Source organism: Excalfactoria chinensis, chromosome 3, assembly GCF_039878825.1.
Source record: "Excalfactoria chinensis isolate bCotChi1 chromosome 3, bCotChi1.hap2, whole genome shotgun sequence".
NCBI lineage: Eukaryota > Metazoa > Chordata > Aves > Galliformes > Phasianidae > Excalfactoria > Excalfactoria chinensis.
The window spans coordinates 97,422,174-97,447,359 of record NC_092827.1 but is presented as its reverse complement, the minus strand read 5'-3'; the positions used below and the strand labels follow the sequence as shown (position 1 = coordinate 97,447,359).

The following is a 25,186-nucleotide window of genomic DNA, read 5'->3' as shown; positions in this document are numbered from 1 at the left end:
AAGTAGTTAAAGCCATTTGAGAAAGAAAATACCAAACACTGAATTTTACTTGCTGTTGTTCCAGTGACCTTCACTGACCTAGGTTTTAATGTGCTTTTCTGATTCTCATCCTACCTCAGAATGCTTGTTTTTGTAATGGCAGTAACAGTTGAGCACTGTTCATCTTGGTTAAGTCTTCGCCATGAAGTGCAACTTTTATTCCTACATGCTGCTGCTTTCCAATTAGAACTACTGTGGCTGTTTCTGTCACTTCCTGCTGAATTATTGTCACTTGCTGTTTTTTCTGCCTTCCCCAACAACTAACTTTTACATCAGGCAGTAATTATAAGTTGTATGCTTTGGCTCTTGAAGATAAACCTTTTCCAGAGCACTGAGTTTTGAACTGATACTTAATGTGATTAATGCAAGCAAAGTATTTAAAGGTGTATCGTTGTAACTGTTTGCCTGATTCATAAACAACCTCTGGTTGTCTTTCTGAAAATCGGTGGTAGATTCGTTAAGCTCAGGTGCTAACCTTGGTGCACGTTTCAATGCAGACTGGTTACGTCAGATGTAGCTTTCTACACTGGAAACCTTCAAGCTCTGAAAGGCCTTAACAACTTAGACCTAAACATGGCTGAAATTTGGGAGCAGAAGAGGTGATAATCCACTGGGAGCAGTCACTTGGCTCTGACAACAGACCGACTTTCTTCTAAGAAGCGTGACGACTGTGAGGTGAATACTGAAGAACAGAGTCCAAGAAAGGACACTATTGATAGCCGGGGAAATTAGGCTCAGAGTGAGCTGCAGGGAGTGATCTTTCGGTGTCCTTCAGCAAGAAACAAGTGATCAGCTGTCTGTGCAATGTTTTTCGTTCTCTCTGGAAACAGACTCAGGTTTCTTTGGACCAAATCCAAAAGAACACATAGCTGTAACACAGCTGTAGTTGTCTAGAATGCTCTGTATATCTTTATATTAAAAAGATGCTTTGCATTTCTTCTAGTGCAATGGAATTCACATGGTGTCCCACCTTATTTAATGATGGTACAACATAAGAAAATCTCGCAGTTGGAACTCTGTAGAAAATGTTTTTTCTCTATAAAACTGTTCCAAAATTTATTTTTTTACAGAACTACTTTATATGAATAAATGTCTTTTGCTTGCATATAGGATTCAGAGTTGTTAGGGAGCAGTCCTGTGTCAGGGTATTTCTCACAGCTGAGCTCCGCACTGCCGGCTGAAGAGGAGACTTTCTAAAAGTGGGCCCGTTGACTGAAGCCATCACTGCAGGATGGATTTGTTGTGCATTGATTGGAACCTGAAGGAAGTAAAAAGGCTGATGTGCGGATGGCTTCCTACAGCTACCCAACCGCTGACTGGGCACTGCCACTTACACTAGGGTAAGTACAGTGAGTTTTTCACTATTTAGCTCATTGCTCCCCCCTTTAAAAGATAAAAACAGCTGTATAGAGACAGAGGAGGACACAGAAAACGGGGCAGGAAGCGTTTTGAAGTCTTTAGGCTGCTCATAAAAGGTTGTACCCTTAAGGAAGGTGCAAGAGGTTTGGTTTTTTTTTTATACTACCTTTTAAGACTGGATGCTGCCAGTACAAAGTAAAAGTGCCTGTGTATTTCACCTCACACCTCTTTACCTGAACGGTCTGAGTGCCTAACCCTGTGATGATGATGTATGATGGAATTGTCTTACAGTGTGTGTGTGCCTACGGTTTCTTGAGGCAGGCATGCTTATCTGTTAGCCTAACAGATGTCATTAAATTGTCAGTCAAAAATAAAGCTATCAAATCACGATTGTTTTTAAAGACCAACTTCTTTAATGATACATACCAGTGTCATCACTAAGCTTATAAAATAAATTGTCTGCATGTCAATACAAGAGAAACATTAAGAAATCAATAGCGATCAGGAGAGGGATTTCAGCTTCTGTAAAAATTTAGAAATGAGGCGAGAGAAAATAATGAACATAATGAAGTGGCTGTGATGATATGAACACAGATTGCATCATGGTGACTAGAGCCATTGATTGAAAAGAGGGCAGGTCGTGGATCATGGTATTTAATGGGAGATCCAGTCTTAAATGGGATGTGAAGAGCAAACACCACAGGTGGATACTGAGGCATTTTTCTCAAGTATTAGGTTCTTTGGGAGAGTTTGGTACATCAGGGATGCCCTCTCTCACATGATACAGAACGGAGGTACTGACAGCCTTGCCTAGAATGGTGACATACAGTATGACTGTGATAGGAATCCCACTGGTCATCTGTAGGGGGGGGGGGAGGTTAGGGTTAAAGGTTGGGATATTTGTGAGCACATGAACTACAGGGTTTTTAACAGCACATTTAGCAGTACTGAAACTTTTGGTTTTTCGACTGTGCCTGCTGTTTACACTTCATTAAAAAAGAAAAAGCTGCGTGAGTAGCTAACCATGTCCCACATGTATTGCTTCACAGCTTATTTCTGCAGTTACAAGCAAGTCAAAACAACTACGTGTTAGAGGCAAGCCTCTTCACCTAACAAAGTAGGTCTGTCCATCTTACCTCAAGACAAACAGTATTGCACTTCAAGGTTATATTAACTGAGTTATAGAATCTCTTTAAGGTCTGAAAGATCACTTATGCACATCCACTGCGCTATGTATCTGCTTAAAAACAAACGAGAGACATTAACTTAAAATTAATACTGCGGGGTTCTGTGAAGATGACAAAGTGGAGGCCCTCTGTGTACTTGTTTCTAATGCTTAAATATTCTTCCGTGATGAGGCTGCTTAGCACAGCAGTCTGCAGAACTGGCCGTGCCATTCCATTGGCTCAGTGGTCCAAGATCCGAAGATTGCCTGATACAATTTTGTTCTCTAGTACAGCTCCAGCGGGGATGTCAATTCTGTCACCATGATTTGCAATGATGATAACTGTTCCCTGGATTCACAGAGAGGAAAGCAAGCGTTCAGAAACACTGCTATAGATTAGCTCATTCCAAGTCAACATTTAGTAGTGTTTGGAGGATCGATGTTAGTTTCAGCTGTAAAGCAGACAGAGCCTTGCTGTGTGTGCTTGCATCAACCCTGCTTGCTTTTAGATACAAGAGTGTTACCATGTTAGCTGGTAACACTGCTCACCACTACAGCTACAAGGCAAATAAACATTAAGTGCCTCAGATCCTGAAGAAGCATTGAGAAAGAAACTCAATGGGTTAGCTCTAAGAAAGCAAGAATCCCAAACTGAGGAGCATGGGCCCACAGCCCTAAAGCCAACCTAGGAGGTAAGGTGGTACTCACCTTTAATGAAACATTCTTCCCAAATGTAACATCGCCTGAAACTGTGAGGTGATCCAGTTCCAGCATATCTGGAATACTTTCAAACCTCCGCAGGTAATCCTGAACCTTTGGGGGAAAGGAAAGAATACTGACTGTTCTACATCTGTTTGTGGACTAAGACAAGCATGGGAGCTCCATCAAAATTCATTTCAAGTGTCCTTTTGGAATCTACATCTGACAAATCTACATGTGACAGCCTGGAGAAGAGAAGGCTCCACAGAGACCTGAGAGCAGCCTTGCAGTGTCTAAAGGGGGGGCTGTAAGAAGGAAGGAGACTAACTCTTCAGCTGGGTCTGTTGTGACAAAACAAGGGGAAACGGTTTGAAACTAAAAGAGAGGAGGATTTAGATTGGATAAAAGGAAGTTTTTCTTACAATAAGGATGGTGAGGCTCACAGGGTGCCCATAGGTGGGATGCCCTGTGCTTGAAGGCATTCTGGGTCAGGCTGGACAAGGGTGTGAGGTAGAGAAAAGTAAACCTCGCTTTTAATGTATTTGTTGCTACGGACTACTTTTATACAAAGGGAGAAAAGAAAACATAAGTAGAGGAGTTTACCTTTGTGAAAGAACTGCCCAGTTTGACGAGAGGAACAGTTGGAAATTCACGCTTCTCGCTCATTGTTAGAGATCCAGCATTAAGACTATACAAATTAGACATCACAAGCAGGAGATCAGATGTGGTCTTAACGGGCAGAAAACGACTACGAGGTACATTTATTCCCAGAGAGTTCTCAAAACTCTTAATAGCAGCACCAACTGCGGTCTCCAACTGGATAACATTCAAGCCTCCATCCAGGGTCTGGAAGAGAAAACTCGTGTAAACACAAAGGTACTCAATGACAACTAGCATAGCTTAGTTCACAGTTCTGCATTTACCAGCAGACCAGCTCCTTTTTGAAGGGGGCAGAGTTACACAGGAACAAATACTTCTTCTGTTTGCTCTGAACTACTCCCAACTGATTACCTTTGGGTTAACAATGATCTCCATGTCGATGGCGTTTTTCTCTTGCAGCCTTTTAATGGCAGACAGAGCAATCCACAGGTTGTTTGTATTGAATATTTTGAATTTTGAGACAGACTTGAATTCATCCACATGTGCTTTTGGGACCTGAGCTATCTCCACCAGCCTCAGTTTGTTTTCATATTGCGTGAGCGTCCCACCCTGCAGGGGTTAAAGAAGCAGCTTTAGGTCCCGTGCATGAGATGTGAGCAGAGAAACCATCCCCCCGCCCCCAAACACATGCACTGCTTTGGTGCCATTTAAAGTTGAGCCTCGGTGAAAACTTGTGTTCACTGGGTTACTAATTATAGAGCAAGTTTAAATTACAGCTGTCAAATGATCACATTTCAGATCACCAGAACAGTTACTTCTGTTAATGAAAGTTGTTGGGAATCTTTTGCAAATGCTGTTTGTTGTCAAAACCTGCCTCTGACACCAGTTTGCAACGTTATGGAGCAGAATTTCATTAAGTCAATTAGTTGTCCTGTGTTGGAATTTACTGAAGAGACAAGTGGTACTTCAGTAACCTGGACTCTCCGTGGATGAAGCTCTGTATTTTTATGTGGTGTTTCTGTGGTTTGAGAGGACTGTCAGATCTTTTTTGATAGCTAACGAACAGGGAGGAAAATCATACGGAGTTCTGTTATGTGACAAATTACTGCCTGCCAGGAATACCTGATAAACAGCCTGAACATCGGACAAGGTGTCAAACCTGCACTTTGTGCAAAGTCAAGTGGCTGGGGCAGGAGCGGATTTGCAGCCACGACAAGCTGAGTTGCATAATGCACGCATTTGCAGCTGCTAAGGAGCTTATAGTTTTCAGTCAGTAGCAATACAACTGCTGTATCCTGGTCCTCAGTGATCTGCTTTTACCATCCCCAAACTTCTGCCTTGTGTAAGTGACAGTTTGGAGAAGGTATAGAGATTATGACCCATATTGTGTGGAAATCGTATTCAGTAACCAGCCAAGTCCAAGCTGTCCCTGTCTGCTGGTGTCCAGAACCTAGATCCAATCTGTTCCTTTAATTAAAACTTTATAAACTTGCTGATCGTGTGCTACTTAAATGAGACCACAGCTGATGTGTTAAAAGGTGCCTGAAATAGCTGTAAGGAGATTTAATGCACGTCTGAATTCACACACAGGGAAGAGACACGAGGCTTACATTCGCAGCAACATGAAGGCATTCAGACATGCCACACAACTACCTGCACTTACCTTCACATCTGCCCTGGTTTTGTTGGTGACTTCCATAACAAATTCACAGCGTTTCCCATTGGGTGGGTTCATAAGATGATTCAGAATATAAAGGTCCACAGTAGCACCCAAGTTATCTATATTGGATACAAAAATATATTCCTTCCCCTCTGCAATAAGGTTATCCAGCAGACCGGAATTATAGAAACTGGCATAGATGTCTCCGTGGCCTGGGGGATACCAGCACTCCGTGTTCTCTCCTGAGTAAGATACATCCTTGGCTATTGGCAGCAGAGTTTCCTTGTTAATTCTAGGATACCTGGGAAGAGAACAATTTTGTTAAGTCCCCGCCAATGCCGGAACAGCACAAAATAAAACAAAAATACAGACGTTAACCTTCAACTGATTGGGCTTCTTCATACAGTTCTGACACCATGCTTTGAAGGTTAGTTTAAGTGTTCTGAACAGGAAGACTAATCCAGATGCTGAGCTACAGCTAGGAAATTGCAGAATGCAATCTCTCATTCAAGGATTTATTAAAACCGCAGTTCTCAGACCAAGCAGAAGAACAGTTGTTCTCTGATACGCAGCTTTACAGCACACCAAATACGTCTCCAACATCATCGGCCACTTTAGAGTTTGTTCCATCTCCCTTCAGAGCCCAGGTATCCTAAAAGCCAATTCAGGAATTGAGAGGCCAATGCATCCAGTACTCCGCGTTACACATATTTCTTCAGACCGTGCCCCATCCTGAATCCCTCTCTGATCCCAACGCATTGCCTTTGACTCTGCTTAATATTCCAGCCTTTCAGGAAAGCAAGACTGCATATGGGTAGAGAAGTCCCTGCTACCACCTCAAACTAAGAACTGTTTGGAATATAAGGAAATGCAAGCTAGCGTTCCCTTTCACTCAAGTAGAAAAGTTGTTCATACCTGCTTTGATTAAAGGTATATATTTTCACTCGGCTGTGACTGTATTTCTGCAAGATTTTCTTTGTGTCTTCATCCGTGTTGAAGGAATTCATGAGAACAAGAGGAACGTCGGTGTTGTAGGTTTTGTTTAAGTGCTGAGATGGGAAAGAAATGGTAAATTCAGCATGAATGTTTAGCTTTAACTCCTAAGGACTCATGGAAAAAGGAAACATGCCTATTAATTCCAGCCTGCTTCATCTAACTTAGCTAAAAGAGGGATACTCTTACACTAATCGAATATGTTAATAAATCGAGTGAAGGAAAACAAAACCTTGTAAGTAGTAAAGTACGTAAGGTAATGCCCATGTTAATTAACGGATAATTGATCTTTGTTTTTCAATCTGCATGAAGATTCCAGATTTCAAGAGCATTGCAAAATGACTGTTCTGAATTTCAGCCAACTGTTGGTTACGAAAGGCTCGCTTTCCCCCAATCATTACAGTCTGCGAGGCTGCAAAAACTGTTCTGCACAATAAACAGTTTGGAGTCTTTCTGGCAAGCTATGAGATGGAAAAGATTATCAAGAGTAGATAGTGGATAAAATGTTACAGTGTTTACTCATTTGGACATCTCAAAAACAGAACTGAAGTACACCCACGTGGACAGCACAGCAAAAGGAAACACGCTGGAAAACAAGAAAGTGTTCTACCGAAGGAGAGTGCAAAGAAACCACAAACACTGCAGTGGGTTGAAAACTTGATACGTTAGATCACCTTCATCTGCCAGGCAATGTCTGGGACCGTTCACCTCAGGTGTAGAGTCTACATGACCACTTACTGGGTCTTGTGTTCAACTGAGACCGGATTTGTCACAGGAAAAGGTTTCTGTATCAGCAAGAATTCCAGCTCTAAGTTGTTCTCAAGCACACAGATCTCTTGAAGCATCCACACCAATATTCAAAGCATATTAAAAATTACCTCAATCTGCTGAACCGTCAGATCCAGGAAGGTGTTCTCATTCCGCACCCCAATAAGACTTTTGGGGCCTTTACAACCCATGCTTGTTCCCAAACCGCCATTTAGTTTCACAACTACCAGCTTGTTCAAGACAGAAGCAATGTTATCAGGCAGTCCTCTGGCCTTTATCTTCTCGTAGGGCTGGATCTGCAGAGAATAATTTGTTAATTTAAAGTCAGTATTGAAATTACTCCCTCCTAGAAACTTCAAATCTTAACGTTTGCCAATAATACCCTAGTTCACTTAGATGATTTACGACATGGTGGAACATTTGCAAAATGAGTCCACAGCAATCTGATTTGTTTCAATAAAACACCATTCTCTTGAGCTGCTCTGCAGGCCCTGTGAGACCAGCCACCATCAGCTTCATGCAGATGAGAAGATGTCTCAAGTCTCTTCTTTCACACAGAGGGAAGTGACACAGCGGTGAGAAGGGGTACAGAGGAAGGCAAGCCAGTTAAGCTGGTTACCACAATCCCCTTCTTGTCCTACAGGAAAGAGGGTCTCTTTGTGACCCATCTAACCCTTCCCCATTAAGACGTCCTTCTTCAGCCTGATGTAATTTAAGTGTGCTTTGCACACTTGTCCCAACTTTCCATCCTCAAGCAGCATAAAGCCACAGCATTTTTGATACACTGCACTAAGGTTTTCAGAGGCAATGCTCTTGGCAAAAGGCTGGTTCTTTGACTCAGTCTAAGCCAACTATTACTCCACTTACTAGCCTGATATAATCATTCATGTCTCCAAATGAAAGACAGGAAGTTCTTAGTTCTTCTCATCCTGGTATCTTCAGGATGTGTTTACCAGCTCACATCATACCTTGCAGAAAGCCTCCTGCCTTGCTGATGGCTATATCCTGCAAGTTTAAAAGCAGAGAATAGGCTGCTTCTGGGGTGACAGATGGCGAGCAAAATCAGGCTTGTAATGAAAGCCAGCATGCCTTTCATGAGGCACTGCGTCTCTCCTAATCCAAACCACCTAAGCCAAGGAAACACAGCTAATAACGCAACAATAAGTACCACGCCAACACTTTTTAAAGCAAAATCAATACAAACATTTTTTAAACCTGCCCTTCTAGAGATTTTCTTAGGAAGAAAAGTCCTTGTGCTTCAGCACTGTATGTATTCTAGCAGCAACAAATCATTTCCGTGCTGATAAGGGATGTGTAAAATCCACAGCTGGTTACCAAAGACAAACACGTGCTTAGCAGTTTTCAGAAGTCTGCATTAGCTTGGGGCAAGTCAGGCTGGGGTTCCAATGGAAATTCACTTTGCGCTGGAGCAAGAACAGCATTTCTTACTCGGAGGTGAGGACTAAAGAGGAGAAGTTGTGCAACTCCAGCAGGCCGCAGATTGGAGCACATCACTCCACAAGCTGCAGTATAATGAGTGATTAAACTGTCATTACTCCAACAGTTGAAACTGGCCCAGGAAGACTGTGATGCAACTGCTTCAATTCATTCCACTTAGAAATGTTTCCCAGTGCTTAAGATACATACTTCAAAGAAAACCAAGCAATTAACTGGACTCAAGAGCCCCATTGATGATAGAAATGTTTCAACCTACGTGCTCTTTACCAAGCTCCTGCATTGCTACCTACTAGTCAGTTTGGACTCATTGTACTTGCCCGTGTTTCAAAGCAATAGAAGTTTCCAATGCTGAAAAACCTTGAGACAGCACCTTATGAATAAGGTGAGGAGCCTTAATGAGAAAGGCTCAAACTATCCCGTGTTTTCAAGTTATCACTGCATTCAAGGTGAGGGTGATTTTGCTTGTAAGGGTTAACTGTAAAAAGGGAAATCACATGCACTGAAGCCTCCACTTTCCACTATGTCACAGTAGCAGACATGGTGGTTACACAGTTTTTATTTCACCCTTTCAGCAGACTAGCCCAAAGGGAAAGGCAGCATTCTCATGGCTGGAGCAGCACGCAGTAACACTATCACTGCTGCACTCATCTGCTAGCATCCAAGTTCTCCCTAGAGAGAGGAATTAACTTACTAAACAAAGCAGGTGATGTTGGCATGTCAGTTTCCATATGATAGAGGTAGGAAAAAAATGGCATTTCAGACAGATCTGACAGTAAGATTTATGTGCATCAATAAAGGATGAGGGGAAATCTGTCAGCCAAATCATTAAGTTCAGCGCCGACCTTAGGACAGCCACAAGTTTGATCCCTGCCAATCTACCTTTGTAAATACACGTATCTATGAGGGATGGTTTTCAAGCAGTGCTTTCAGGGGGTCCCAGCAGTTGGACAGTTTCAGCTTTGACTCTATATCATAAGATTATGAAATCCCACAATGCTTAAGCAGCAATGCATGTCTACAGTGACCCTACATCAAAACGACTGCCCTGGATGGCTGCTACCAATGGACAGTGGTCTCCTTCCTTATTAACTATCTTCTTCAGAACAGCTCTCCAAGATCCCTTACTTAAGAAGCCTGACAGTTTTAAACGTGTGGCTTCAAGTGAGAACTTCACAATTGGCTGCCAATAATTTCTGCAAGATCCTATCATATATCATCCGTGCAACTGAAAGGTATGTTAGTCTGACTGCTCCTCTAAGGAAGCAGTAGGGTGAGCCATTCCAGCTTCCTCGTGTGAGGGTGTGATCGAGTCTATCTTAGGCAAAAAGGAAAAACAAAGGAAAGATTAATTATCTGGCAACATCAAGGAATTAAAACAACCGTTCTAATCACAAACATGTCTTCCCAGACAGTCACAGTGTCTGCTGCTAACAGGATTGTACCACGTATTGCTCCATGAGACACAGGCAAGGCAAGACTGGCTGTTAGTAGAAAGGAAACACTCATCCCTGTTTGCCTTGCTTTCCTCAGCCAACAGTGCTGCCCATGCCCTCCCCTACATTTATTTGCTGGTTCTGACCTCTAAACTGGCTGCAACCTATTTACAACCCGAACCCTGGCACAGCCTTCTGCCTCCAGGTTATAAATTATGCTCAGTTGCATCATCCAGGGAAGGCAGAAGGTTGTAATAAGTAAGGAAAGAGACAGCTGAGACTGATAAGAAGGAGGAAGGTGGAAGATAAGGTGACAGCTTCAAAATGAATGGAGTTCTAGGGCACGGGGGCAAAAGACCTGAAATAACAAGAAATAAAACGCCAGTACACCAATGTAAGGCTGCTAAGTCTTATCAAAACATTCCTCTTCGAATTTTAAATTTCACAGCAGGATTCTGGAAGCACTTCCACCGTCCGACTTCAGCAAAGGCTTAAAGAGATGGATAAGCAAAATTGGAAGCAGCCAAACGTGGCTCCAGAGCAATTCAGCTGCAACTTAGAGCCCCACGACAGGCAGCCCCAGCACTTGGCTTCACTAGAAAGGGCTCCAGGAGGGCTGCAGTGAGGAGGTGGGGAGCACATCCCCCAGCCCAGCCTGTCCCACACCCCCACACCACAATACCTGGTGTGGTATTCACTGCTTGCTGACTGTGAGCTCCTCTGGCTTCAGGTACCTTGAAGGCAAGGCTCTAAGGAGACTTCTCTTTTTCAACTGGGGTTTGTGCCTGTCAAGTCCGTGAGGTCTACAGAAGTTTGTTGGTCAGGCTCTGTAGGAAGCAAGCTTTCCTAAAGGAAACTGCAAACTACAGAGGCAAACATGGCCTCAGTGCTCCCTCAGCACAGACATCCATCCGCTGTCATACCATTTCCTTGCTTGGAGTATGTTGGTTAAACAAATCCAGCAGGTAACTGTGCCGAAAAGAATTATGCTCCTTTTGTTTCTCTCTTTTTATTCAGAAACTTGATCGAAGCCAAAAAAAACACCTCCACAAACTATTTCGAAGAATAGCCTACCTGAACTTTGTACTTCTGGTAAATGAACAACACCCGTGCTTATGTGACATTGCAGTGTTACACAGGGGAAATGCCCTCAACTATGAAATCGCCTGCTTTTGCAGTAGCGCATTACCTGCCTCTAACATGCACAAGATGTGAGCTCCAGTGTCTCCTGCTTGCTGAAAGAATGAAGCAGGTTTGCACTGCTTTGAAACAGCTTGTCCTGCTTCACTCTGGATGTGCTGGAAGAGGAGGACAACAGAAGGTGGACTGACCACAGCAGCTTACTACAGGAGGAGAGCTGCAAAGTGAGAAACTGGACCTACCCACCTGTAGCAGAAGTCTGCCTCTATCTAGGCGACCTCAAGTATTCTTCCTCCTCCTCTGCAAGGGGCACTTGATCTCCATAGCCCTCAACTGTACCCAACCGTAGCAGTCCAAGGGTTACTAAGCCACTGATTCTTGTCACTTTCATCTCTCCTGGCTTCTGTCATAGTTCTGCCACCTGCATAAGCCACAACTGCCCAAAGAACACCAGGATGAGAAGGTTACCTAAGTCAGGGCAGCTGTGACAACCTGGACAAACACCATCTCAAAAGCCACTTCCTAAATACCCACATCGACCAGACTGAAACAGGACGGTTTCAGATTGCCTGCACAGGCACTTTATTTTACAGAAGAACACTACAACCCTTCAGCAGGAAAACTTATGACCAGCAATAGAGTTATTCAGTTAATTTAAGACAGGGAAAGCTTTCAAGTCTACAGAGTTGCTTTATTTATAACTTAGCTGAGAGGCTCATTTCTTCCTGAAAGTGAGATGCACAGAATCAGGAGACCAGCGTTTAAGAAAAGAAAACAAACAAGACATACATGGCTTATCACATACATGCCTGTATGTGCTCTGAAACAGACAAAGAGTCTCTTGAAAAATATTAAGAGGTGACTAAATGAGGAGTAGAAAAGTCAGCTACTTAAGGAAGAAGGAAGTGAGAAAACACTATACACGCCATACCTTTCCTATTTGGGCAGAAAGGCTGGATTGTCGACTGAACAGGAAGCTCGGATGGCAGAGATTCCTGACAAAAGTAATAATGTTCTGACTCACGTAATCATACCTCAAGGGACTGCCAATCAGCTACAGCTGACCTGACAATAATCACTAGACGTTACAGGTATGTGGACATTGCCTTCAGCAGACCTGGAGATCTTGCATGATATGCCCTGCATACTCCTGAGGTAACCGACCCAAGCAAAACTGCACAAAGACTGCAGCAATAACAGCTCCAGCAATTGGTTATCAGCAAGCAGTTCTGCAGCCTAGAGGCATCTGCCAGACTGATCTTGCTTCAGCAACACCTTAGCATCTCCAGATGTCTCTCTTCTTGCAACAGAGCACATGAGCACAACTGCAATAATCTGAACCAAAGCTACAGCATCAGCCCTGGCTGTATATCCATCAGAAAGTGACCTTTTAAAACAGCATCCACTGCATTTTCTGCATGACACGTTCAGTGCTCCCTGGCAGGACAGTGTTGCAAATGAGAAGACTTCACCTGCTCCCACAGATGCCTCAGTTTGCTCAGAGCAGGATGCTTGCTTGCTGCACTGACACAACGCACCCACACACACTTACTGCCATGAATGTACTCTGAGGCCATTCAGCAGGTGGGAGGGAAAGAACTGGCTGGTAATGCCTGGAGCAAAACCACAGCTTGGAGATGAGCATAGCAATGAATCTGCATGTCAGGTCTGGTCATCTCCTCACTACATATCGAAAGGACAGAATAATTCAAAGGAACCTTCAACAGAACTGGACCTTTTCACAAGAAATTTATTGCTAACCCAAGACTGGGGGAGGACAGAGAAAGAAAAGATACAAATAATGTACGTTATTCCAGGCCCAACTGGAAGCATTACCATTTTCATCAGTTGTGCCTTACCCCCATAGAAGTGATTTAAACCTTAAGCCCTAATTTACAACAACTATGGCCATGCTAGATAAGAACACAGGAACACGCAACAAATTCAAGGCAAAATTTCCACACGAAGTCCTTTGCATCTCCCCCTCCTTCCTTTTCCCCTTCCTTTCAGCTACAAGGAAAACTATATACAAGAGAATCCTTGGCAATCTTCTGGATACTACGCAAGGGTCTTTGATAGCAGCAGGTTTGCAGAATGTTGAAAAGCTTCGGTTCTGTTTGCATATTATCTGGTGCAATATTCCTTTCTCACTCCAAACGCACACTGGTTCAGGAATACCATCTGTTCAGAGTCAGTTTGTTCTATCCACAGTCCATTTATTCTGCTGTGTTTTCTAAAGGGAACGTGTAGAACAAATGAAAGAGGCAGGACAGAGGTAGCATTTCAGCGGTGTAGGATGTATCTGAACAAACTACAGAAGAGAAAAGATCCCAAAGGTTACAGGCACAGATCTGTCAGAAAGGCAGGGCCTGTTGATACAGCACAAGGGGTCACGAATGCAGGAACTGACAAGAGATATCCAGTACTGAGCACACGCTGTTGTTCCATCTCCTATCCACTCCAAGGTCAACACCACCCCTACTCGATTGCCAGTGCATTTCAAACATGTGGCTGGGTAGGACACGAGTCACACCCAGCGTTCAGGTGTTGGCTGAAAAGCAGGAAAAAAAGCCTTTTAAAGTCTCACTGTGTTCTTCTCACATCGTACAAAACACAGCTCTCCAAAAATAGAGTCTGCTGCTCAGTTTGCCTCAAAATCATTTGCTGGAGTGCCAACCAGCCCTTTTTGGTCTTCACTGTTGCATTAGAAATGAGCTTACGCAGAAAGCTCAGAGCAAAAATCCCAATGAAATCAAACAATCCTACCCCAAACCCTCTTGTCAAGGATTTACTTCATTTGCTGTGGCTTCAACACAAAATTTGTAACTCGGCCTTACTAAATATTTCAGTTTCTTTTGGCGCGGGTGTTGGAAATGACAACTTGGAAGTGAAACCCTGGATCTTGAAGGGTCTTTAATTCAGAGAAGAAGAAACATTAGGAATTCAAATTCAAGCAGGATCCTTCCAGCATCTGGCCTGCTAGGTGTTGGTGCTATTACCGAGCAGCTGCAGGCATGTGGAGGCTCTAATATGCAAAAGAACTGCCTCATCACCTATAAGCATACGCACAAGAGTAGAAAGTGCTCCAGAATAACAAAAATCAGTTCCTGCTCTCAGAGTTTGGAGAGCAAACTAATAACAGTGGACTTGACAAGAGAGCGCCAATGAGAAAATACCTCAGGAATAAAAGCGGGCAGGAATGGCAGGGCTCACAGATGTGTGATTACAGTGTTAGTCATTTCAAACCAGTCTTGAAACTGCGGTTTGGGATTCCTCTGAGATGATCTCCAGCTCCATTCAGTTCTGCAGATAGTGATGTTTGGAACAGTTCACATGTGTGACTAACAGATTTCAGAAGAACACTCCTACAGCAGGGACATTTGGGAGAGTTTGCCAGAGACAAAACGAGCATCAGGCCATCGTCATGGGTAGACAGGAAAAGAATACACCCATATTAGTCAATATTGTAGTCACAGAAAAACAAGGTAGCGTTCACTCTGTGCCGTTGCCTCAGCACTCTATGTGAGAAGAAAGGTTTCCTAACATCCAGCCCAAACCTCTCCTGACACAACTTGCTCACGCTCAAACTGCTTCAGATGTTCACATCAAGGATGAGAGTCTGCACTGCTATTCTGAGGTTAACTCGATCACTGCAGTTTCCTCAGAGGCCCCCAGCAGGGCTTTGCCACTGCTTCCAAGTCAAACAAGCAGATCACTGCAATCTACATCAATAAGATTAAATTACACTGGACACGTTCACGTTCTTTACTTGGTCTCCTAGCTAAGCAGGACTTTAAGTGCATGCTTTCTCCTCTGAAGACTGTAACAGAAATGGGTCAAGCTACCACTGTAAGCTTTTGGATATACAGAAGGAAAGCATCTGGAAGGAAAAAAAACAAGTCAGAAGCTTACCAAGATAACATGGTATAGACCCAATAAATGGGTTCATCTGAATGGGTTCATCATTTGAAGCCTACAGCTTGCTTGCCCATTGTTGTTAGCTGTCATACGAAAAACATGAGGGAGAAAAATGGGGGGAATATTAAACCAGAGCCATTCTTACATTGCAATCTGCTGTCAGGAATCTTTACTTGCCAATTGGTATTTCACAAAAGAACAGAAAATTACATCCAAAGAACAAGTACTGTGGATAAAACGTTATCCATGAAGATAATGAAAGGCCCATGAAGTCGGATCAGAAATTCTTCTCCCGTATATCACAGTCACAGCATTGGACAGAACCCTGGAACAGTTTTCCTCCTCAGCCTGAATCTCAGAAATACTTCATGTAGAACAGAAAATTAGAAGACAAAGCCTACGTACCCCATAACCTGTTCATGAACTCTAAGCTGTTAAAATCTTGGTTGCTTTTTTGGGTGCTTACATGTATATATGTGTGTGTATGTCTGTACGTATTCACACGCAGCACAGGTAGGAAGTTTGTTTGAGGGTATTTTTCTCTAGCTTTCCCCTGGGACATTTTGTGCTATGCAGTTTAGAGTTTACGCTAGGAAGCAGAATTTCTGCCAAGAACAAGCATGCATCTCACCTGAACCAAAGCAATAGGATGGCACAAAAGCCTTTACTATATATACATACTTTTATATTTTCACATTTCTAATCAAAAGTTGCTTCCTAACTGAGCAACAGAAATGAGCGTGAGGCAGTACAGGCCATAAGGAAGAAGAGAGATACCGTCTCTAATCCCCTCATCCTTTCAGACCTCTGTGACCCCAGGCTAGACCTTTTTAAACAGCTTGCCTTGCCTCCAACAACCTATTCTGATGTCTTTTCCTCCCTCCTGTTTGACATTTGCTCCCCATACCCTACCCAGTCATTTTCAGTCCTTTACAGAACTTGAATTTTTTTTCAATGAAAGTGTACAAAACTTCAAACACGGACAGCAGCTCTCCCTCTCCACAAAGCAGTCCATTCATTAGCATCAAACTGCTGTCATTTAATCCACAGCCTTATCTTGACACAGAGAACTGTTTATTCCCTTCGTTATTGCAGCTACCTTTTTACATATTGAAGAGCGATCGCTTCCTTGAAGCCTCAGCCTTCCCTAGACTAAAAGCAAGACCCTTTTCTGCAGCCTTCCTTGTAAGACACGTTCCCTAGAGCTCCGGTTTCTCACCTTGGCCTCTTTATTCAAGGTGGATTTTTTTCTCCTTCAACAACATTTCATTCAGTTTTACAGTGCGGAAGAGACAGACATCACGTGTTTCTGAAGTCAAAAGAAAACACTCAGCCTTGGAAAAAAACCCTATCCTTGCTCTAAAACAGCATCATTCATCAATGCTTTAGAAAGCAGTGCTGCATCTGTTCTGGAAGTAACTGGACAGCCTGTCTTTCAGTTGCAAACAGAGCCCTATCTGAGTCACGGCAGAGGCAAAGGGAAACCACAAATGCATAGGGACACAGAAGCCTCACACCATGCCAAGATTGCTACATTGGGAAAAGCAAGAGTTTGTAACACAACTACACCGCTCGTTACGCAAGAGTCAAAAGAACAGCCCTGGGCCACAGATGAATCAATAAAATGAGGTTAGGCTTAATGGGAAGTGTTTATTTCAGTACTCAACACTGCCTTTATTTCAGTACTAAACACTGCCAGAAAAACATTATTAGTGCTTTCTCAGCAGCATCTCAAGTGGAAGGTTATCCATTATAACGACATAGATGGCATTGTAAAACGACACTCAAAAATCCTTACAGTCAACAGCGAGTTTCAGATTCCTCACTTCTGAGCTGCTGTAGATTACAGAAGTTGCTAAACCAGCTATATAACCCAGCCCACTCGCCATATGTCCCTTTCAAATCATTCAGCAGAATGGATTGTTGGCAACAGTCTCATCTGAGGCGTGCAACCTTCCTTCACGAGCAGGAGAAAAGGGTGATAACAAAGGTCCTTCCTACTGGCTCTTTAACCAGAATTACCATTTGCTCCAGAGAAGGTACCAAACGCTAAGGTGGCATCTGTCCCACTCAGTTCCCCCGTTAACAAAGTAACATTGGAGATCTCGATGCATATGTTGAGCAGGACCTGGTGTTCGTGAACACATATGACTGTAAACTATTATGGCTCAGCTAGAACCCCAAGTGTCATCCTACGTGATCTCACAGAACCACGGCAGTTCCATCTTCTGTAGGCAACTACAGCAATTGTTGCAAGCAGAAATGATCAGCTTTACGTTCTTACAGGCCATCACAGTATCACAGTATCACTTAATTGCAACTTACAGAATCTTCTGGTGGTCTCTGAATCTTCCCCCAGTCCACAGACGGTCCCTTCTCCTGTAGGAATCTGTGAAATAGCTTCTTAAATCCTTCCAGGTCCTTTTTAGTGTGCTACAAAGAAGGAATACGTTAGTTAACAAAGGTATTTATTGCATACCTATTAGATCATGGAAGCATGATTACAAACCTGCTATAACGCATGCTTACAAGAACAGTTTTATCCACATATAAAGTACAGACACGTTAAATTTTTAAGTAAAAAAAGGTGCCAAAAGATCCTTTCCGCTAAAGCTCAAGATAAGAAAACAACAACATCAAACAAAAAAATACCCAATATATTTTGGACAGCTGAAAGGTCTTCAGTCCAAATTATAACTATAAGAACCTGGCCCAGTCTCTAGGACAACACCTAACCCTTCCTCTACATAATCTGTAACGGATTACAGAGAACCTTTAATAACTAAAGATGATTAAACACCAAGTAATAACTCTGCCACGTGTTTTCTATGGGACTGAAAGTCTCCTACAGACACTGCAGCCACGCTACTCTCTATGGGATTAGAGAACATCCTATAAATAAGAACTGCGTTGTTTTGCATTGTCCCCCTAGATAAAATCTGCCTCTGTCTCCTGCATCTAACAGGCTTCTTACCTCTAGCTCATTGGAGGGCGCAGTCGCAAGTATTTTATCAAGTTCCACTTTCATCGAGTACTCCAGCTCTTGCCGAATCACCTCCTGGAACTGCGAAGGGCCGGCCTGGGACATTGCTTTGCTGAAATCTTCAGTGAAAATGAAATACGTGAGTTCAAGGGAATGAATACATAAAACTAGCTTATTTATACGACAGACAGCTTTCATAGTTCCTTTATAAATATATGGGGGCTGCTCCAGAAGTAATGCCTCCTACGCCGTTATTTTGTCCCACAACATCAGAGGCGGACGTTGGTGGGATGGCAGGAGAAGCTGAACCTTCCCACCAATATCCCATTATATTTTGTTGCCGTGTGACAGCAGAGGGGCAGTCTGACTGAATGGCATCCAAAATGGGAGTGCTTGTGAAACAAAGGTGTGGAACTGATTTCCTGCATGAGGAAATAATTGTACCCGCTGACATTCATCGATGCTTGCTGAGCATTTACGGAGACCAAACAGCGGATGTGAGCACAGTGAGGTGGGTGTTGAGTTGCAGCATTGGCAACAGCAATATGAAAGACATGTTCTGGATGGCCACAAACAACTGCCACACCAGGAAATGAAGAGTGTCTCAGTCAGTTCCCCCTCCATCACCAGCATTAGCTGATTTGTATGTCAAAGAACAGTGTTTTGTAGCCAAGGGTTCACTCTACCAAACAGTGTTACTCTGCTCTTTGTGTCTGTTGTAGTTTTGCCAGAAATAACTAGGAAGCATTACTTTTGGAGAGATCCACATATATATATATATATAGTCAATTCACATGACCTAATCTCATTTGATTACCATGCCAGGAATCCAAAGCTTTCATTCCTAGTATTTTGAAGAACAGGCCTTAACTTGGGAGCAATAAGCAACGGCTCTCCTCTCAAAACCCAAAGAAAATCCCCAAAGATCAATGATCCATCTCAAGAAACATCCAGAAATCCATCACAGTACACCTTTATTTTGCTGTGGAGCTGACGAATTCATGTCCTACCACATCAGCATGCTTCAGCAATGCCAGAAAAGTGAAAAAGCCATTCACTAAAGTATGTATTTTATATAGAACATTGTGACCAGGGGTATCCTTCTATTTGCACAACCAAATAAAGCCATGGTTTAATTATTTACACAATACACTTTTGCACAATCCTCAGTTTGCTCCGGTAAATATTCCCTTATTTTATCATACGAGTATTTTCACACTACAGCATGTACTTCAAGTTACTAAGCAACCCAGAGAAATTAGTCCGTCTATCACTGCCGCATTTGTTCTGCTTTTGAAAGTGATAAGCTCCATAAAAGTGACAAAGAATAAGTACACAAATGGACTGTATGGTGATGTCCGCGTTGTCAAAGCACCTCACAGAAAGAAATGGAAGATAACTCCGCTTTATTTTCCAGAAGAAAAGCGTTTGAAGTGAGTGCCTTCTCCAAAGACATTCCCGGTACGTTCTCTAAAGACCTCGGTTAATTTAATTTCTGCCAAATCCCTTGAGCAATCACTTCTCTGTAACACTGAGAGGTGCTGCCTTGCCAAATGTAGCTGGGATTTAGCAACACCGTGAATAGTAGTGCAAAAAGGGACGGGAGCAAACTTTGCAAATGAAGCGAGCAACGATGCCAGGAAATACTGTTAGAAGGGGCAGCCATGTTTCAAGTTTTCTTGTTTGGAACACGCATTAAGGACTGTTGAATGCCTAAGAAAGCCAAGAGCAGTTGATTTTAATGCGGTTGTGATTATGTTTTCTTTAAGCAAAATACCCTACAGCCTCAGATTCGTTGATAGTGACTCCAAAGGCCACAGAAACCGTTTTCCTGGCTGCATCATTGTGCAGGTAAGGAAAAGAAAAGGAGAGGGGTGAGCGCTGCGGAGCTCTCTGTGCTGTGATATGGGGGGGGGAAAGGCGAGTGCATGAGGAACAGCAGTTAATAGGCCTGTTTTTTAACTCATGCCCTTTGTTTGGATGCACGAGCAGCTCATAGCCTGGCAGGTATCCCTTCCTAGGTGAAATACGGAGAAACACAAGAGCTCTTCGTTAAGGCTCACCTCCTCGTACAGAAGGATAAGGAGATCTATACGAGCTTAGCACCTCAGCACGCACTGTGCCTTTGCTCACAGGCTTTGAGCCCACGCAGATTGAAACACCGCTTCAACTTTGGGACAACAACAGCTACAAGACACTTCCAGGTGTCTGTTAACCCTCCCAGCTGCATGCTGCAATACACGGCTGCAGCCAGAGCGACGGCATCCACTTCCAGCAGCTCATTGGCCTGTAAAACACGTGAACCTCCCGCTATGACGCAACACACCCAGCAGAAACTCAGAAGTACTCAACAGGAACCGTCATTCGCGCTGCTGATCGTGTTTTGCTTAAGGCAGAGCCACGAGCGACTTCCCCAGGCTGCCACGTATGTAGGAGAACCCTGATAGTCCACAGTGGCCAAAAGACTTGTCTCTCCCAGATAACAAGCATTTAGAGACTGAGTAATACCACAAACAAACCAAAATAAGGCACAGCAAAAGTAAACACGTGATAATGGCGGGGTCCGAGACTTACTGAGTGCTCTGGATCACTAAGGTCCTTGCAGGGCAGCAAAGCCTGGCTCCTGTGGGTCAGCTGCTCCTCACCTCAGCCCAATGCTCTGTGGGGGCATTTCCACAACCACTTGGTCTCACCCAGCTGCCTGTGGTTGCAAGCCAGAGGTTTTTAAGCATTGTACTCTGGGATTTGAACTGGAATGGGGAAATGATGGCCCTCTGTTAAAGGTTTTGTAAAGCAGCACTAGGAAAGCAGCACTGGTCCAACTGCTCCAAACTCCGGTGCTGCCGTCCCCTGGGCACCACAGGGAAGAAGCTGGTGTTTATGCACTCCAGCTTACTGACTGCAGGAGGACAGCTGCAGTCCTCCATCGCGAGCTGCTGTTAAATTTAACAGCCCAGGTTAAGGTTTATTCCCCCCTTCGCTGTAATAGCAAGGAAGACACAGAAAGGCCAGTGCAACTGCATTGCTAAAAGCAGTCATTTCCTACCAGCAAGTGACATTGTCTGAAGCTGCAACGGAAAGCAGTTACTGTGCCTCTGTAAAGTCAGATGGGAGGCTGGGGTGCTGGAGAAGCTCTCATAAGCTTCCAAACTATTTAGGAAAATAAATGCCTCCTGCAGCCATCAGGTTTTGCACAAAGCTCACTTTGACAGGATCAGTGTTCTTCACACACACGTAGTTTTAATGCCTTCAGCAGGAAATGCTCACTCCGTTAAGCCACCTCTATAGGATTTCATTCAAACCCTGCTGCCCACACACTCAGGTTCTACTTCGCTTTGAGCCCTTATCTCACAGCTAACCTGCCACTGCCCTCACACCACAGCAAACGGCTGGGCATCTTCATGTTTATCATGCATGGCTTTATAACTGGCATTCAGGGAAAAAGAAGAAAGATCAAGCTACCGTAAAGAGGGTCTTTGTGAACGATCAGAAACAAAGTAAGGGACAGCCTTCCTCAATTGCACGTGAACAAACAGCAGTGTATTACCTCTCAGGCATCACTATTTTATATTAATAAAAGGGCAATGAACAAAGCTTAGTTTTGCTGCCCCAAGAGTCTGCTGTCTCACTCCGAGGAGGACTTGGAACACGGCACACAGGAGAGAGGCACGGGACAAGTCAAGCAACAAGTCCTCCTAGGGAAATAAGAGGATCTGTTTGGGCTGAAGGTTACAAGTTTTAATTCCTTTTGCAATCCAAGTAAGCACGCGGGATGAGCTACAGCGGAGAATTATTTACATCTCCTTGGAGCCAGCCCACTTGCACAAAGATCCAGGAGGCTGAGCCGTAAGTTAAAACACGCAGCTGAACTTTAAGTGCTCTCCTCGTGAACTCGGGGCTGCGGGTACAGAGCGAATGCCTCAACTTCCACCCGCTCTGCTCCAAAGTTCAAGGCAATTTTTATCCCTGACGGGGATAAAAGCCTCACAAATACCCACGGTGGAGCACATAAAACTAACAAACACCCCTTTGCTTGATACTTGAGAACTGAGAGCAGCCGCTCAGCCTTTACAAACCTTTTTCTTTCTACTACAACAGGCCACAAGGGTCAACATACATTACAGCAAAGCACACATGAAGTGAAACTCACAGGTTCTCTCCCCTTAACAAGGCACGTCAGCACGAGCTCGCCCATAGGCTTGCAGCCCAGGACGCTCCTTGCCGACTGCACACACCAAGGGCTGCGATGTTACGCAGTGCAATTTCAAGCGGAGCTGCTCAGGCTAAAAATACCACCTGACAGCAGCGCCGTCTCTCAGGATAACAGCAGAGAATCTCGGGGCTGAATACTTTGTAAAAGAAAGCTTCCAGCACCGTCGGGTTCTTGGTGACGTTGGGAACATCGCTGCTCTGATAGGCTTGCTCAGTTATCTTTATCCCTATAACAGATAGAGGAGCGTCTCCAGCTTCCGAATAAAGGGGGAGATCTTACAGGGGAATGCCTCCAGTAGACTAAGATGGAGAGACCCCATGGGACAATGTCCCGCCAGGAGACCCTCTCTTTATTTTTCTCTGTCTTTTGGGGATAAAACGAACAGAAAAAGCCTATCAGGAGAGAAATTTTCCCGACCACCTTCATGCGGGTCCAAACAAGATGGGTACCTTCAGCAGGAGGCCGAGATAAGCCAATTGCCCTAAAAAGATCGCTTCCGAGCCTATTTCTGTCCCACGTTCACAGTCTGCAGGGGTTGCCACAGCACGACAGGGGTTGTCACAGCTCGATCCCTGCCCCATGTGCGAACCGTCGGTGCGCTCCCGCAGCACAGCACTGCCCAGCGCCGCACATCCATGGCAGAGCAGCAGCGGCTCCCCAGAGCCTGCCGAGCTCTCGGCTTCCTCGCAGAAGCCCCACGGCTGCCCACAACAGGCGGCGCGACACCCCGTAGGCCGGCGTGGGTTCGCACCCAGGAACCCCGGAGGCGCAGAACGCGGCAAAGCACGGGCGCCCCGTTAGGAGCAGCGGGAAGGAGGAGGGCAGGGAAAGCCTTCAAAGCGCCGGCGTGATTTTTTTCTTCCTGGAACCACCTCCGTTTCGCAATACGGGAAGCAGAAACTGCGGCCACGTCCGCGGGGCAGAGCCGGGGCGACCCGCGGGGAGCGGAGCGGGGTGCCGGCGCGGGGAACCCCGCTTACCTTTGGCGAAGGACGACATGATCGCTCGGGGCCGAGCACCGTGAGATCGAGACCTGCGGAAGCCGCGCCCGGCCTGCTGCGATGGGGCGAAGCGCCGACACCGGCCCCTCCGGGATCAGCCTCCCGTCCCCGCGCAACCCGCCGCGAGCCGGCAGCCCCGAGCAATTTAAATTTCATTGAGGGCAGAGGCGGGCCCGCACGGCGCCGGCTTTCGCCACCCCTTCCCCTAACCCTCCCCCGGGTTGGGCCTCCCGCCTCCGCGGGGCTCCCGCTCGGGCTCCTCCCCGCTCCGGCCCGGCCGCCCCGCCATGCCCCGCCATACCCCGCCATACCCCCCGCCGCCGCCTCCCGTCACGCCAGCGCCCTCCGGGCCCCGCGGCGGCCACGCCCCGCCCCTCCCTCGCACCGCGCCAGCGGGACGCGGCCCCGCCGTACCCACCTCGGCGCGCCGGCGCGGAGAGGGGCGGGGCCTCCGGGAAAGGGGGCGTGGCCTGAGCGGGGGCGCGTGCGCGCGCGGGTGGGGGGGCGCGCGCGGGCTGCGCGCACGCGCGCTGCGGTGGCGGGTGGCCGCTAGGGGGCGCGTCGGGGCGGGAAACGCTCATTTGGGGCGGAGGAGCCCGTGTGTGAGCCGAGGGGGTCCCCCCTGGTGCAGCTGCAGACCCCGAACTGCAGAGAACCGGGTGCCTTCCTTTCCGCTTTCCTTTGTGGTCCCGTGCGGTGTTTTCAGTCAGCAAGCTCTGTGGCCCTCCCCCTGTTTGTCTGTATCCCTACGTATATCCTCGCACAAACAAGGGTATTTTATTGCTTTCTGTTTGCAACCAACTACTCGACATCATGTGGAGCCTGCCATCTCCTCACGTCTGTTAGTTCAGCCCGGCGGTAGCAGCACCTCCCGGCCTTTCCGAGGAGCTGGGAACCCCCCTGTGCTGCTCCTGGGTCACGCGGATGCAGGGGTAGCTTTACTTGCAGGCTCAACAAAAGCTCCGGCATCATTCAGTGCCTATTTCTGGCTCAGTGACCTACAGTGAATGACAGATGAGCCCCATCCTGACCGTCACCCCTCCTTCCCCCCCTCCCCTCCACCCCAGGCCCATTCCCATTGCTGTCATTAAGGGCAAATCAGGTGTTGGCTCGCTCTTTGGATGTGGTCATAAATGTTCTTGGCACGCAGCATCTCCTTTCAGGGCTCGAAGCCAGGCTACGGGACATGGGGAAGAAGAAAGCTGCTTGTCATGGGCTCAGAGTATTCCCCATTTTGAACCAACTCCATTTCCCCTGGCCAGCCTGCATCCCCACTGCTCCCATGCCTTGGGATGTGGGCACTGCAGTGCCCATCTACATCCATTTATCCTCCTATACAACTTAGTGTCCACCTACACCTCTATGTACTCACCTACACACCAGTATGTCCACAGAGCTGATCACAACCCCCATGGGGCGATACAGCTGCGTTCAAAATGCATCAGGTCCCGTTACTTCAGTCCTGTCAGCCACACATAACTGTCCCTTCCAGTGAAGAGCCACCTGGTGCCTTTGTCTTGAGGCCCTGACATGGCTGCTCAGGACTCTATGGCCCTACCGCCATGGCTGGCAGTAGATCTGAGCCTCAGAGAAGACTGAGTGCAATGCAGTGCTCTAGGGAGAGGCTGGAAAAGGACTTGCTCTTCTTTCAATGGCAGCTAGGAAAGTACACAGTGAAGCAAAGCAAAACAAAAATCCCAAGGTTCTTGGAGCTCCCATTCCTTGATGGATCTTCCAGCGAGCAGAAAGAGGCTTGA

General features: G+C 45.6%; 2 protein-coding genes across 4 annotated transcripts in view; one reads left to right on the top strand and one right to left on the bottom strand.

The window, feature by feature from the left end:
* Positions 1-1,786, top strand: part of VPS54 (VPS54 subunit of GARP complex) — a 42,993-nt gene extending 41,207 nt beyond the window's left edge. Inside the window, exon 24 of the mRNA XM_072331391.1 lies at positions 537-1,786. Within this exon, the coding sequence (XP_072187492.1) occupies positions 537-642 (106 nt within the window). The 3' untranslated portion in view covers positions 643-1,786. The remainder of the gene's footprint in view (positions 1-536) is intronic.
* Positions 1,771-23,898, bottom strand: UGP2 (UDP-glucose pyrophosphorylase 2). 3 transcript variants are annotated; one of them, XM_072331392.1, is made up of 10 exons: positions 23,409-23,652; positions 18,207-18,334; positions 17,558-17,665; positions 7,394-7,579; positions 6,438-6,571; positions 5,526-5,823; positions 4,274-4,471; positions 3,866-4,108; positions 3,272-3,376; positions 1,771-2,912 (listed from the first exon to the last, which is right to left on the bottom strand). In XM_072331392.1, the coding sequence occupies exons 1-10, from the start codon at positions 23,425-23,427 to the stop codon at positions 2,805-2,807; spliced, it is 1,527 nt and encodes a 508-aa protein (XP_072187493.1). In that variant the 5' UTR covers positions 23,428-23,652; the 3' UTR covers positions 1,771-2,804. The 3 variants fall into 3 exon arrangements, with proteins under 3 accessions (XP_072187493.1, XP_072187494.1, XP_072187496.1); XM_072331393.1 differs by lacking the exon at positions 23,409-23,652 and adding an exon at positions 23,848-23,898 and having other exon boundaries at positions 1,797-2,912; XM_072331395.1 differs by lacking the exon at positions 23,409-23,652 and adding an exon at positions 23,741-23,839 and having other exon boundaries at positions 1,797-2,912.
* Between the last annotated feature and the right edge of the window lie 1,288 nt (positions 23,899-25,186).